The 16,026-nt window shown below is 35.9% G+C and overlaps 1 protein-coding gene across 2 annotated transcripts in view; it reads left to right on the top strand.

Annotated features, from left to right (window-relative positions):
- Nucleotides 1–1,878: 1,878 nt before the first annotated feature.
- pxna (paxillin a) overlaps nucleotides 1,879–16,026 on the top strand; it is a 60,531-nt gene continuing 46,383 nt past the window's right edge. Inside the window, exon 1 of one of the 2 annotated variants that reach the window (XM_067439614.1) lies at nucleotides 1,879–2,055. In XM_067439614.1, coding sequence (XP_067295715.1) covers nucleotides 2,043–2,055 — 13 coding nt within the window. In that variant the 5' untranslated portion in view covers nucleotides 1,879–2,042. The remainder of the gene's footprint in view (nucleotides 2,056–16,026) is intronic. The other variant, XM_067439615.1, reaches the window with a different exon arrangement.

The following is a 16,026-nucleotide window of genomic DNA, read 5'->3' as shown; positions in this document are numbered from 1 at the left end:
GAGCAATAGAAGCAACGAAAACTTTTTCTGTTATGATCAATGTTGAAAACTATTGTGCCGTGATAAATTGTATTCAGGCTTCTCTGATGAGTTGAAAGGTCAAAAGAACAGCAGTTATTAGAAATAAAAATCTTTTGTAACATTATAAATGTTACTTTTGACTGACTGAATGCATGAATAAAAGTATTAATATGGTAGTGTACAGCACTTGCATATTTATACTATTATTATTACAGATAAATGTGATTTCCTAGATGCATGATAAAATGAGTATTGACATTAAAGAAAACAGTTATGCAATAAGTATGAATCTTAATCCAGTATAAAAATCTTGTTTTGGAGCTCAGCTGTGACTGCCGCTCACTTCAGAGATGGGAATAAATGAATGTGTGAGTTTAGAGTGTGTTCAGTAGAGTCCCAAAGATCCTGAAGCTTTCAGCAGCCCGTTCACAGCTGTTGATACATGGGATGTCCCAGCGTCTAATGATAGCCAACAGCTCCCCGCCACGGGCCTACACACCAACACACACACCGTCTCTCCCTCAACATAACAGTATGAATTCTCCACATTAAATGCAGGCTGTGGGGTGTATACCAGTGAAATTCATTGCATATCTGCTGGAACTCTGCCCTGCAGAATCCATAACATGCTGTAGCTGTTGTGCAACGCTCTGATGTCTTGATGTAATGCATAAGTCATATGGTGGAACATTTCATCTGTGGACGACTGAGCGAAACACAGCACATTTATTTATCACATGATTCATTAATGCAGATACCACATAACTTCAATCAGATTGTGTTTCTGATCTTGAATTTGAATAAAAATGCTAAATTTAGACTTAATAGATATGTATTAGTATTTTGACATTAATTAAATAAATGTTTTTTTTATTGGTACTTAATATGTATTTGATCATAAATTGTGTTATTTTATTTTTAAATATTAGAATATAGCCTATTATATTTAATAATATATTACATAATAATATATTATATTTATATTTTAAAAAAATATTATTTATTTAATACATTAAATATATTATTATATATTTAATAACAAATATATGCTTGTATGTGATATACTGTATGGGTTTTAATTATTAAATTAAATATTAGCACCCATTATTGTTTGTTTTATTACTATTAAATTGTAGTATTTAATATATATATATATATATATATATATATATATATATATATATATATATATATATATATATATATATATATATATATATATTATAGGGTTATTTTTTTACTAATATTTTTTGTTTAAATATATAGCACACATTATTATTTGTAATAGTTCTTATTTTATGTGATTAAATATAAAAAATTATATATTTTAAATTATTGTATATTTATTTTAATTAACATTTATTGTTGAAATATTTGTACTGTTGCATTAAATATTTGCCCCCATTGTAATTATTTGTGTTTTTTTCGGTAAAAGTTTATTGTTTTACTAAAATGTATTATTTGAATTACCGTTATTATTTGTAATGTGTTTATATATATATATATATATATATATATATATATATATATATATATATATATATATATATATATATATATATATATAATTTATTAACATTTATTGTTTGAATAATGTTATAATTGAATGTTATAATAATTAAACATTTGCACCTATTATAATTGTGTTATTATTAAATTATTTTATTATAGTTATTATTAAAGTATTTTATATACATAATATAGTTTGTATTGTTTGAATACTTGTACTATTTAATTAAATATTTGCACCCATTATAATAATGTGTTATTGTGTGCATTATTTAATTTGATTAATTCTGGATTTTTTTGTTGTTGTAGTTTTAGACGCGTTTTTTTAACGTCTTGCTCTCGGTCAGCAGGACAGTGAGCGGGCGCGGCGTGTGCTTGACTCATCACGGGCTCGCGCAGCTCGTGCACTCGAGTTGAAAACTTCTCCGCGTGCGATAGCGGAGCGCACACGAGACCCGAAACACAGCCGAGCGGTGAATCGTGGGCTCCTGCTCCCGCTGCCGAATCAAAACATGGACGATTTAGGTAAGTACGAGCTGCTTTGACGGTTTACATCGGATAATCGCGAGAAGAGAAGTTTGACGCGACGCTAGAGCGCTGAATTGACACTGTGGGAGCGGATGGAGTGCGGTGCTGTTGCCAACGTCAGCGCGCGCCGATGCTCGACTGCAGCAACATGCTGAAAAAAAACACATGCTCGCGCGCCTGGATGGCTGTTTAAAGCTCATTTACTCGTTATATTCATGCATCTTCAGGTGTTTGGTGCTCTGCGTTAAAGCTGCACGGTTGCAGGAGTCAGATCGATTCATTTCTCACAGCTGCTGTTCTTGCAACACTGAGTGATTGCTATCAGACCCTTAGTGCAAAACTACTTTGAGCTTTGTATTTGTCGCTGAATGCAGAAGTCTAGATTATACTTTTGTGCAGATTTATGTGCATTTATAGTTCCTCTCTGTGCAACTTCTGCAATGTGTCAACAGAACAATAATGTGACATTTCGCACCCGACCTCCAAACTTTACAAATATTGACCAAAACTTGCTGTTTGTCTCGATAGCATGTAACGTTATTGGCTTTAATGCAGGATCAACAGCAACAAAACTGCTTTGTTGTTGTCAGTTAACTAGTGTGACTTACTAAGACAGTGTTGATCCCATAAACTACAGTCAGCTTGATGTTGTAACGTGTTGACTTGTTGCCCAGGGCAATGAGAAAAAGCGCAGCACTGCCTAATCTAACTAATCTCAATATTAGTGCCTTGAGGCTGTTGAGTTCAGTCTTCATGAGTGACGCGTGGTTTAGTAAAGTTATTTTCGGTAACCTGTGACGACGACTCACACGCATTTGTTTGGCTCAGAGAGTTTAGTGTCAGAAATTAAAGGGATAATTCACCCCAAAAATGAACATTTCATTATTCACTCCCCCTCATGTTGTTGCAAACCTGGCCGAGTTTCTTTCTTCTGTTGATCACAAACAAAGATATTTTAAAGACTTCTGGTAATCAAACAGTTGACGATAGTAGAGTAGCCATTACAGGTTTTTAATAGGAAATGTAGACGTGTTATACACAAATTAAAGGGATAGTTCACCCAAAAATGAAAATGAGTCCATGATTTACTCGCCCTCAAGTCATCCTAGGTCAGGGTTGCCAGGTTTTCACAACAAAACCCGCCCAATTGCTACTAGCCCAAAACAAGCCCAATCGCGTTTCAGGCGGTGTTCTCCGATAGAAATCGCATTCAGAGGTGTGAAATATGTGTTTTTTGGCAGTTTCCTGCTAAAATTTAGATTCCCGGGGCTAAATATCACATAATTGGGGTCATCCCACGGACATGAAAAACTAATGTAGCCTAATTCCTGGCAACACTCTCCTAGGCTTATATGGCATTCTTCTTTCAGATGAATACAATCAGAGTTAAATTAAAGCGGCACTCTGTAACCTTTTGTGCTCTAGCGGTTAATAAAAAGAACTGCATGCGACTTGTGGAAGATCATCGCAGCCAGATCTACTTCTCTCTGTTTATGTCTATGGCCAGTCAGGCAGGGACCGTGCTCCTCCGCAGCGGCTCCTACCAGACCGGTCTGAAATAGTCCCAATATAAACATGTATTATAAGTGTACCATAATGATTCAAGGTAAGACAAAAACACTTGGAAAATGTATTCATGTCATACATTATCATTATATCATTTTTGTAAATCTTGAACACAAACTAAGTTACGGACAGCAGCTTTAATAAAATGTCTTGGCTCTTCCAAGCTTTATAATGCCATGCGTTTATTATAAAAAACGTAGTTCTCGTGAGAACTAGCATACTCTCACCGGAGCGTCATATGTCATACGCTGGAACACCAATCTCTCTTTTATGAGTTTAATAAAGAAGAATTCAAGAAGAAATCATCTTTGAAGAATGATTGACTTTTAGGTAAATGCAGAAAAAACGTATGCGGGAAGTTTTGCAAAAATTTCCCTCTTCGACTTGCCTGAAAAACAATTCAGATTTTTTGCGGAATTGATACATTTCCATTGGGCGTATTTCAGTTATTTTGAACAATTTGAAGGGTAATGGAAACGCACCTACTGACGTCCGTAGTATTTTTGTTTCTACAATGGAAGTCAATATTCTTTAAAATGTCTTTAAAACTTTCTTTAAAACTTAAGGATGAATAAGTGATAACATTTTTGGGTGATCTATCCCTTTAAGGACTTGGAGGTGAAATGCAGATATTAAAGCAACTAAACTGCTTTTGGGTGTCGTATTGCAACTAAAGAGTCTTGCGTGATCTATTCGTTATGTGATTCTAAATATTTTTACGAAATGACTTGGAAGATGCTGTGCAAAAGCCTCAGTCTTTTAAACACACATAAATCTATTTTTAGCAGCGGTATGGCTGTATCATCCTCACAGCGCTTTAGTGTCCGTCACACTTATCTGTCCTGTGCGAAACGTCTGTTCGCTTGCTGATCACAGGCGCCTTTTAAACACTCTAATGCAGATTGGCATAAATGGGGCGTCTTGCATGTTTTGTTTTTTTCATTGCAAGAATTTTCTGAAACGTAATAATGCGTTTGCTCCATTGATGTTGTCTGCTGGTGATCTGGTCATTTAGCACAGATTCTCATGTATGATAAAGAGAGACATAGTGGGTGGTCTATTGAAGTTAAAAATATCACCAAGAGATGTGAGAGAAATATTAGTGACATGAGAATAGTTTTTAGCAAGAAACGGCAGTGTTTAGTGTCATCTGATCCTTCAGAAATCATTCTAAGATGCTGCTTTCTGTATTCCCATTATTTTGCTGCTCAAGGAACATTTCTGATTATTATCATTGTTTTTTTTACATTTACATTTATGCATTTAGCAGACGCTTTTATCCAAAGCGACTTACAACTGAGGAGTACAGGAAGCGATCCGTCAAGAAGAGGCAAAGAAACGCAAAAAAGTGCCCCAAATACCAAGATTTGTATACTGCTCAGAGTAGCAAAAACCAGAGAAGGGAAGAAAGAAAAGAGAAATAGAGGGGAGATTTAAAAAACATTAAAAATGTTTTGTTTTTTTGTTTTGTTGTTTTGTGAGAGAATTTTCAGTATTCTTTGATGAATAGAAAGTTCAAAACTTCAGCATTTATTTGAAATGGAAATCTTTTGTAATATTATAAATGTCGTTCCTCTCACTTTGGATCAATTCGATTCACCCTTGCTGAATAAAAGTATTAATTTCTTTAAAATACATACTTACAGACCCCAAACATTTGGGCCTTTCATTCACACCCCAGAACATTGCCATAAAATTAGGGATGCATCGATATGAAACTTTTGGCCAATACCGATAAATCTTTATATTTGAAAGCCGATAATCGATATATTGGCCAATAAATCTAAATCCAAATTTTATATAATTTTTGAGAGCTGGCATACAAAACTCATCATTAAAAAGTCCCGAAAACACAATTCTAATGTTCTCATCATAATTGTATGTAGCCTATATCAGGGGTTTTCAAACTTTATGATGCCAAATATAATGAACCTTTTATGAGGAACCCCTTCCTAAAATCCATCTAAATACTTTTATGCATGAAAAAAAAACATTTTAACTGTTAGATAAATAGTAAGTGTGACATTACAAATACATATTTTTTTTCCAAACTTTGGCTATAATTTCTTATTATTATAATTAAAAATTTCTTATTTAAAGAAATCTAGTATTTGACCATGTCTAACATGTATTCAAATGTAAAACCTACAAATAAGTACGCAGTTATGATCTGCAATACTTTAAGCAACTTGACTATTATTTATTAAAGAGCCATACAGGCACTTTGTGGGTAAGGGCATTATAATTTATATTATTTTATATATATATATATATATATATATATATATATATCCCGTGTAAAAGGTGCCGGGACGCACTTACACCGCGGTTCATCTCACATCTGATGACTGATGACTATATATATATATATATATATATATATATATATATATATATATATACACACACACACACACACAGAGTGAGGTTACAGGGAGAAGAGGTAAAGAAGGAGCAGGTTTTTAGGTACTTAGGGTCAACAGTCCAGAGCAATGGGGAGTGTGGAAAAGAGGTGAAGAAGCGTGTGCAGGCAGGTTGGAATGGGTGAAGAACAGTGTCAGGTCTGTTGTGTGATAAAAGAGTACCAGCAAGAATGAAAGGAAAGGTGTACAGGACAGTAGTGAGACCAGCGATGTTGTCTGGTTTGGAGACAGTTGCACGGAGGAAAAGACCGGAGGAAGAGCTAGAGCTAGCAGAGCTGAAGATGTTGAGGTTCTCTGAGTGACGAGGATGGACAGGATCAGGAATGAGTACATCAGAGGAACAGCACATGTAAGATGTTTTGGAGACAAAGTTAGAGAGGCCAGGCTGAGATGGTTTGGACATGTTCAGAGGAGGGAGAGGGAATTTATCGGTGGAAGGATGCTGAGGTTAGAGCTGCCAGACAGGAGGTCAAGAGGAAGACCAAAGAGGAGGTTTATGGATGTAGTGAAGGAGGACATGAAGGTAGTCGGTCTGAGAGAAGAGGATACAGAGGATAGGACTGGATGGAGGCAGATGATTCGCTGTGGCGACCCCTGAAGGGAACAGCCGAAAGAAAAAGAATATACATATACAGATACATTTTTTCGTCTAATTTGCAATCCAATATATATTTATCGGCTTTAATATATATTGGTCACATTTTCTTATCGGGCTTGTAAAAGCTATTTATTTGTTGTAAAGTGTAAAAATCATCTCAGAAAAAAATAATTCTAATGTCAGGCGCAGTTTTAGTAGTTGATTGTTTGCTTACATGGGTAAGTTTAGGGACAGTGTCATTATGCCAACATTATCTTTATAACTTCTTACGAAATAAAAAGTTTATCCCTCAGAAAAATGTACTCTCCTCTCTTGTCAACATGCTTGGTGCATGTGAGCCCGGCGCTGGTAAAGGCGCTTTGATTACGTCATATAAGGACGCACACTCAAAAGTAATCCGGTCAGGTCATTTACATGGTGAAATGTTTCGTTTGATCGATTCATGAAAAGGTTTATCCACCCATCTCAAAACGATTACAATTTCATTCAGTTTGGGCATTTTTATTACGATTGAGGTGTTTATATGGAGCATTTTCATTCAGATTGGACTTTTAAACCGATTACAGTGCTCCATGTAAATGCACCCGACTGTAAAAAAATTGCGCTACATGGCACTTTACAAACCGGATAGTTTATTTATAGTTGGATTACGGATATTTCACGTCATGTTCGAATGAATATTCGAATACTGAATAAAAAGTGACAGCCCTAACCGATATATCATGCATCCCTACAAAAAATTGCTAAACCAATTAAATGTCACCAAGAGATATGCAATGAATACTAGCAACAAGGATTTTTAGCTGGAAACGGCCTCTAGAAACAGGCTTTAAGCGCACTTAAAATGCTGTTTGTAGTGGCAGTTTGATTCAAGGTGCCTCTGCACAATTATTCAGCAAATCTTTTATTGAGTACTGTGCATATTGTGCACAATATGACCAAGAGCGTGCATGATGGAAGTAAATATGTTCATTTTGATATGAGTGCTGTTTCACCTCTTCTCATCAGGCCTGCGTGGATGTGTCCTAAACGGCACACAAACAGTGGTGGCTTTATTATCAGCAGTGAAGCGTAGATGGAGGCAGACATTGAGATCGCAGGTGTGAGCGTTTCTTTTTGCCAGGCCATTCTTCTGTAACCGTAAGCCTGCATTGTGGGCCGTGGACGGCTGTTTGAACCTAAAAAACCTGTACGACGGCATCCTTTTCAGGGACGGTGCATTGTGCCTTGAGGCTACTGATGTAACAAACAAATATATGTCCATGTATGTCTCTTAAAGAAGTGAAATCTGATTCACTGCAGCAAATCGCTGCATTCAGCTAGGTTTTTGCTGACCGAGGCTGCATTTGTTTGATCAAAAATACAGTAAAAACAGTAATATTGTGAAATATTAGTGCCTTTTTAAAAGAACTATTTCTATTTGAATATATTTTGAAATGTAATGGTTATTATAAAGTTTGTGGGTTTTTTCTTCATTCCATTTCAGTTAACATGTATTTTATTTTGAGATTTAAGTAATGTCAAATGTAGCTGTATATATAATGTCAAATGTAGCTATATATATATATATATATATATATATATATTAGGGATGTCAACGATTAATCGATGATCGATTAATTGTCGATAAGACATTTGATCGATAAGACTTATCGATCATCGATTAAGCAGGGTCATGCGCGTGCGTGCGGCTCAAACGCGAAGCGGGAGGAAAAATGAAGCGAGCGTGCCCGAGTTCTATTTGGGACAATTTTACAGCTGGAGTCACACCTTCATCATGACTGCAAGTTTGCATGTCATGCAGTCTTGTTTTGTGCAAATGTAAGTTGTAATATTGTGTTTATTTTGTGCAGGCCTATCTATAGCTGATTTATCTCATAAGGATGCATTTGGTTAATAATTAACGTTAGAGGCGAGGGGTAGTAAAAGCGTGGCGGTGATCAGCTTCAGTGTGCAGCTCCAACAGCAATGCACAGCTAATAATGACTATGAGTGGGACTGTCATAGGCTATTACACAGCATTAATGAGAACACTATTGTAATAAAACATTGTGATTGTTAAGTATTTGGGTTTATTTGCCGTGTGTTTCATTGCGTTGATCCAGGAAGAGCGCGTGCGCAACATGGTTCTCGGTCACGCACTCTGACTCGCGCATGTAACTTGGTTAAAGTTCACTTGTGCATTATCATCAGATTGTATCAGAAGTAATTTGTAATATTACATTTATTTTGTAACGTTATATATGTGATCAATCATATAGGATGCGTTTCTTTCAGCGAAATAAAACGCACTAGCAAGTGGCTTCAGTCAGTGATGGCTACCGGTTTTCATTCAGTGCTTCGGCTTTAGCGCATACAGAGCAATGCATAATAACTATGATTGGGACGGTCATATTATATAACAGAAATGAGAACACTGTTTTAATAAATGGTTGTAAAGTCATTGGGTTTAGGTGCCGTGTTCAGACCGTTGTTCCTAGAGCGCGTCTCCCATTCTGAATATGAATATCAGCAACTCAATTCAAGTTCACTTGTGCATTCGCATCATTTTGTGAAGATATATAATTTGTAATATTGTGTTAATTTTATATAAATCTGATTAATCTCATATAGGAAGCTTTTTGTTGAGTTAAATAATGCGCTAACAAATAGCTTCAGTGTAACTACCGGTGTTGATTCAGCGCATTCGCTTCAGCTCGCGCAGTTCAAACAGCAACGCACAACTAATAATAACTATGATTGGGACTGTCACATTACATAACATTAATGAAAACAATATTTTAATAAATCGTTTTGAATTAATTGGGTTTAGGTGACGTTTCAGCATGTTGTTCTTGGAAGAGCGTCCACACATTCTGAATAATCAGATCTTTCTTTTAATCAGATCTATAATCAGAAATTATAAATAACATCGACTAGTTTTACAATCCCATAGCTCTGTGTTTAGATAAAAAATCCCTCTCATTCATTTGGTGCACTATAAAAAATTATTTAGAAAAAAAGTTACCTGGTTGCCTTAAAATTTTGAGTTCATTGAAATTAAAATTTTGAGTTAATACAATGAACATTTTTTGAGATTCGACAACCTTTATTAAAATATTATTAAAAGATTTTGTAAGCATATTGGGTAATTATGTGTTTGTTATTTCTGATGATGCAGTGAAACATGCCAAATTGTGCTATTTTCATGATTTATCACATTGTTTATGTGGTTCAGATACAATAATATTTTAAGTTTCTATTTATTAAACAAATTTCCTTTATTGTATCAACTCAAATTTGTAATTTCAATAAACTCAAAATTTTAAGGCAACCAGGTTACTTACTTTTTTAAGTTAAACCAACAAAAACCACCACACATTTTTTACAGTGTGAACATGGCGTTTTGAGCAGCATTTGCACATCCTGTCATGCTGTCGGCTATAAGCCACTGCTGTGCACGCATATTTTAGTATTATGGTTAACGATTAATCGATTAATTGATCATTAATTTAAACGACAATCGATCATGGGAATTTGTGAAAATTGACATCCCTAATATATATATATATATATAATGTCATCACTGAACATTTTTAGGAATTAATTTGGCTGGGCATTATATCACATATAATGGCATAATATATATGACTTTAGGAATTTTAATGGCCAGTTGGCCACTATAAAAAAAGCAAAGTGCAACAAAATAATATTGAGATGAAATGTATAAAGTTATAAATAGATTTTTATTTCAAATAAATGCTTTTGAACCTTCTATTAATCAAAGAATCCTACATAAAATGGTTTCCACACAAATATGAAGCACCACGAAATGTTTCTCGAGCAATAAATCCTCATATGAGAGTGATTTCTGAAGGATCATGTGACACTGAAGACTGGAGTAATGATGCTGAAAATTCAGCTTTGATCACAGGAATAAATCACATTTCAAAATATATTCAAATAGAAAACACTTATTTTAAATTCTAATAATATTTCACATTACTTTTTACTGTGTTTTTGGTCAAATAAATGCAGTCTTGGAGAGTAGAAGAGACTTCTTTCAAAAACATGACATCTTGCAAATATATTGAATACATTACCCTGCCCTTTTATTCATTTTGACAGTGTTTGTACCCAAAGAATGTCATCTGTTCTTGTACACTGGATTTGTAATCATCCTGCCGCGTGGATTAAAGAGCGATCTTTCAGTTAGTCCGAGATTGATGATCAAGGCCTGTGATGTTTGATCTGGCCGCCCATGTGTCCTCAGGATGACATTTAGCTAAATGATCTGGTGAGAATCAGAAAGGCTTCTGTGTAATTAAGCTTTATTTTTTTTGCCTGACCTAAACCATTTGCGAGTTTGCTGATGTTTGTTGCACTATTCTGTTTGTTACGTGTGAAATTGTGAGTTTGTCTCAAAAACACATGTGAACACATCAGCACTCAAGCCATTGTGTTTGTTGCACGATGCTTTAAAATGCAACACTGTGGTTTGACGATCTGATATCTGTGAATTAAAGGAATAGCGCACCCAAAAATAAAAGTTCCTCATTTACTCACTTTTGTTCCAAACTTGTACTTTCTTCTTTTAAAAATACATGACAGTAACATAAAAGTAGTCCATATATCTCTTACATGATATTTCAGGTATTCTGAAGTACTCAAAAAAGAAAATTGTCAATAATTACTCACCCGCATGTCTTTCCAAAACCAAAAGACCTTTGTTTATATTTGGAACACAAATGAAGATATTTTAATGAAATCTGAGAGATTTCTGTCCCTCCACATATTCACATATATGCACTATATTGCCAAAAGTTTTGGGACGGCTGCCTTTACATGCACCTGAACTTTAATGCCATCCCATTCTTTATCCGTAGGGTTTAATATGGAGTCAGCCCAACCTTTGCAGCTATAACAGCTTCAACTCTTCTGGGAAGGCTTTCCACAAGGTTTAGGAGTGTGTTTATGGGATTTTTTTTTTTTTTTTACCATTCTTCTAGAAGCGCATTTGTGAGGTCAGGCACAAATGTTGGACAAGTAGGGTTGGGTATAGTTTGGGTTTTTTACGATACCTGTTCCAAACAAAAAAAATCTTTAAATTGAACAATTTATAAAAACTTTAAAGTATACTTAAATATATAAATACAAAAAACAAACAATTTACTTAAAGGGTTAGTTCACCCAAAAATGAAATTGATGTCAGTAACTCCTCACCCTAATGTCGTTCCACACCCGTAAGACCTCCGTTCATCTTCAGAACACAGGTTAAGATATTTTATATTTAGTCCGAGACCGTATGCAAGTCTATGCACACTATACTGTCCATGTCCAGAAAGGGAATACAAACAGGTCATTCGAACGGTTATGAATCAGCGTATTGATTCATGATTCGGATCGCCAATGTCACGTGATTTTAGTGGTTTGGCAGTTTGACATGCGATCCGAATCATGAATCAATACACTGATTCATGGCCGTTTGAATCTTTATTTGAGGATTGAAAACAAACGCGGAAGAGAATAAAGAGAAAATGCTGAATAAAGTCGTTAAAGTAGTTTTTGTTATTTTTGGACCAAAATGTATTTTCGATGCTTCAAGAGATTCTAACTAACTAACTGATGTCACATATGGACTACTTTGATGATGTTTTTATTCCCTTTCTGGACATGGACAGTATAGTGTGCATATACTTAGGTACGCTGTCGGACTAAATATAAAATCTCTTAAACTGTGTTCTGAAGATGAACGGAGGTCTTACGGGTGTGGAACGACATTAGGGTGAGTCATTAATGACATATTTCCTTTTTGGGTGAACTAACCCTTTAAATTCACAGTGAAACCTAACCCAACAATAGGCCTAATTTAACAATTACAGTACAAATAACAGCAAAGTAGTGTGTATTCTTGGTATGCTCTAAAACAGCTTCAAGGTTAAGCATTATTTTGTAGAAATATGACCATATTCTCTGACTAAATATTTTAGGCTATCGGTTATATTTAGTTTTTTCCTTTTTATTCAAAATATACACAAACTTCTTATCTATGTCATGAACTATCTGATATTTAAATTTTCAAATATGTGTAAGTGAATGTGTGTTAGTTGATCTATAATGCGCGATGGGTGCCGCCATGTTAGTTTGCACCTCAGAGTAAACTATACTTAGATTCCATGGCACAAATGGCACAGAGTAAACTATACTTAGATTCCATGGCACAAATGGCACAGAGTAAACTATACTTAGATACTAGATACACATTATAACTATATAATGTGTATTTGATATAAATAAGACACATAGTCAAATTATAACTGACTGAAAGAATTGTATTGCCGCTTCCATAGACATCATTGTGTTTTTTTGCTAGTACTTATGAGCATTTAAATATCTGGAACCTAAAATAAACACGATGTGGTTGAAAACACTGAATAGTTGTGATATGTGACCAGCGCTGAGTGTGTCTGTCTCTGGCTCGGTGCCAGACAAAACACGAAACACATTTGAATTTAAGGGTGCGTAAAAAACAAACAAAACATATAGTCCTGGTCCGCTTAGTGTTCACACTGGGATTTTAACAGCAAACCTAAAGTTACCGAACCAAAGGCAAAGGGAGACGGTCACAACCTGATTGGTTGGCTTATATGACGTATATAAGCTTGCTTATCGAACATTCAAAACAATGCTGTGTGCTGGATTAAACGCCATCATTTTATGCGTGTACATATGGCATTATTTTTACCCGTTGAGAACTCATGAAGAGCTCATAAAATGTTCAAAACATTCAAAGCAGCAGCAATATTTCCTCCGTTGTATGCAGAAAAGAGACGGCGCAGTTCTGTTGTCTGTACCGACTAATGGGCAACACGGGTCCTTTCATGAGAAGAACCAGGTATGCTTTTTGTGCGTTTCTTCTAGCATTTTCGAAACATGCTCGTCGGACCAAATATTGATGAGGCACCTCCTCGTTGCTCCACGTTTGCCATCTAACATACATTATTCATTTTGGATACAGCGATCTTTCCGCATCTTCAAATCAGCTGACTATGCGTCGCATCTTATGAAATTACGTCCAGTTTTGGTCCGTTTACATGTCTTTGGTCCGTGTTGCGTTCATATATCAATCGAACCGCACCAGAGTTCGTTTGGAAGCGGACCGAGACCCATCTCTTTAGCGGTCTCGGTCCACTTGTTTAGTGCACACCAGGGTTCGGATGGCAGCGTTCACATATGTTCAAATGAACCGCACTATACGAGCAATCGCACCAGGGTTCGTTTTAATCGAACCAAACATGACAAGTGTGAACGCACCGAAATCTAAGTGGCACCGAAATCTGCATTCTGATTCGGTCCGGTACATACCGCTTATAGGTACTGGTGCCATATTAGCACCGGGTTTGGTTACCTAACCCTACGGATGAGAAGGCCCGGCTCGCAGTCTCAGCTCTAATTCATCCCAAAGGTGTTTAATAGGTATAGGTTCTATAAAAGGTGTTCTCTCAGACAGAGAAGCGTGATTGGTCACTCCAGAGAACACGTCGCCTCTGCTCGAGTCCATTTTGTTATAATAGCACTAACGGTTGACTGTGGAATATATAGTAGCTAGGATATTTCCACAAGTGTTTGTAGTATGTAAACCAATCAAAACATTTCTCTAAGATTAGATTTCTTATCCAATTAAAAGCAAGATATAAAAGAGAACCTGTCAATTATACAAAGGTCAGAAAAAACTGGTATTACACTTGATTGTGGATTGTGGATTTTATTTTATCTTTTTTTTTTAATTCTTTTTTTTATTATTATTATCTTTACAACTGTTTTAACTATGCTTGTTTTCAATTTTTTATTCGTCCATATGGTATTCTTTTTTCTCAATTTGCATTTGTTACCACTGTTTTAATTAATTTCTATGTAAAGCACTTTGAATTGCCATTGGGTATGAAATGTGCTATACAAATAAACTTGCCTTGAGTTTTTTTACTATACAAGTTTTACTATACAAATTTACTATACAAGTAAATGCAGTGAGTTTGCTTCCTACTTCTCAGAGAAAATCAATAATATCAGAAAGGCGATCAGCACATCCTCTAGTTGCTCTGGGGTCAGTCAGATCATACCAAACCCTCGGAAAATTACCATGTCAGATTTCGACGCTATTGACTGCAAAATTTTAGAAGACACAGTACAGCATCTTAAAACATCAACCTGTGCCCTAGACACACTCCCCACTTCTTTCTTCAAAAGTGTGTTTAACTGTTTAGAAGCAGATCTCCTAGAAGTGGTGAACTCCTCACTTCTCTATGGGACTTTTCCAACCGCCCTTAAAACTGCAATAGTTAAGCCTCTTCTGAAAAAGAGAAATCTAGATAACTCCATACTGAGCAACTACAGACCAATCTCAAATCTCCCCTTCATAGGCAAAATCATTGAAAAAGTTGTTTTCAATCAGTTGAACAAATTCTTACACTCAAATGGATACTTTGACAATTTTCAATCTGGTTTCCGTCCACATCACAGTACAGAGACAGCGCTCGTAAAGATTATAAATGATATTCGCTTAAACACTGATACAGGCAAAACATCAATTCTGGTACAACTGGATCTCAGTGCCGCATTCGATACTGTTGACCACAACATACTTCTAGACAGGCTGGAAAACTGGGTTGGGCTTTCTGGAATGGTCCTCAAATGGTTCAGATCATACTTAGAAGGGAGAGGTTATTATGTGAGTATAGGAGACCATAAGTCTGAGTGGACGTCCATGACATGCGGAGTCCCACAAGGGTCAATTCTAGCACCTCTCCTGTTTAACCTGTATATGCTGCCACTGAGCCAAATAATGAAAAAGAACAATATTGCTTACCACAGCTATGCTGACGACACCCAGCTCTACTTAGCACTGTCACCTAATGACTACAGCCCCATTGACTCCCTGTGCAAATGCATTGATGAAGTTAACAACTGGATGTGCCAAAACTATCTTCAGTTAAACAAAGACAAAACCGAAATCACTACATTTGGAAACAAAGATGAAATTCTCAAGGTGAACGCATATCTTGAGGCTAAAGGCCTGATAACAAAAAAATCAAGTCAGGAATCTTGGAGTGATTTTACAGTCCGACCTGAGTTTCAGTAGTCATGTCAAAGCAATAACCAAATCAGCATACTATCATCTGAAAAATATTGCAAGGATTAGATGTTTTGTCTCCAGGCAAGACTTAGAGAAACTCGTTCATGCTTTCATCACCAGTAGGGTGGACTATTGTAATGGCCTTCTCACTGGCCTTCCTAAAAAGACCATTAGACAGCTGCAGCTCATACAGAACGCTGCTGCCAGGATTCTGAGCAGAACCAGAAAATATGACCATATCACACCGGTCCTCAGGTCTTTACACTGGC

This window comes from Pseudorasbora parva, chromosome 3 (assembly GCF_024679245.1).
Source record: "Pseudorasbora parva isolate DD20220531a chromosome 3, ASM2467924v1, whole genome shotgun sequence".
Classification (NCBI taxonomy): domain Eukaryota; kingdom Metazoa; phylum Chordata; class Actinopteri; order Cypriniformes; family Gobionidae; genus Pseudorasbora; species Pseudorasbora parva.
This window is presented reverse-complemented; position numbering and strand designations above follow the sequence as displayed.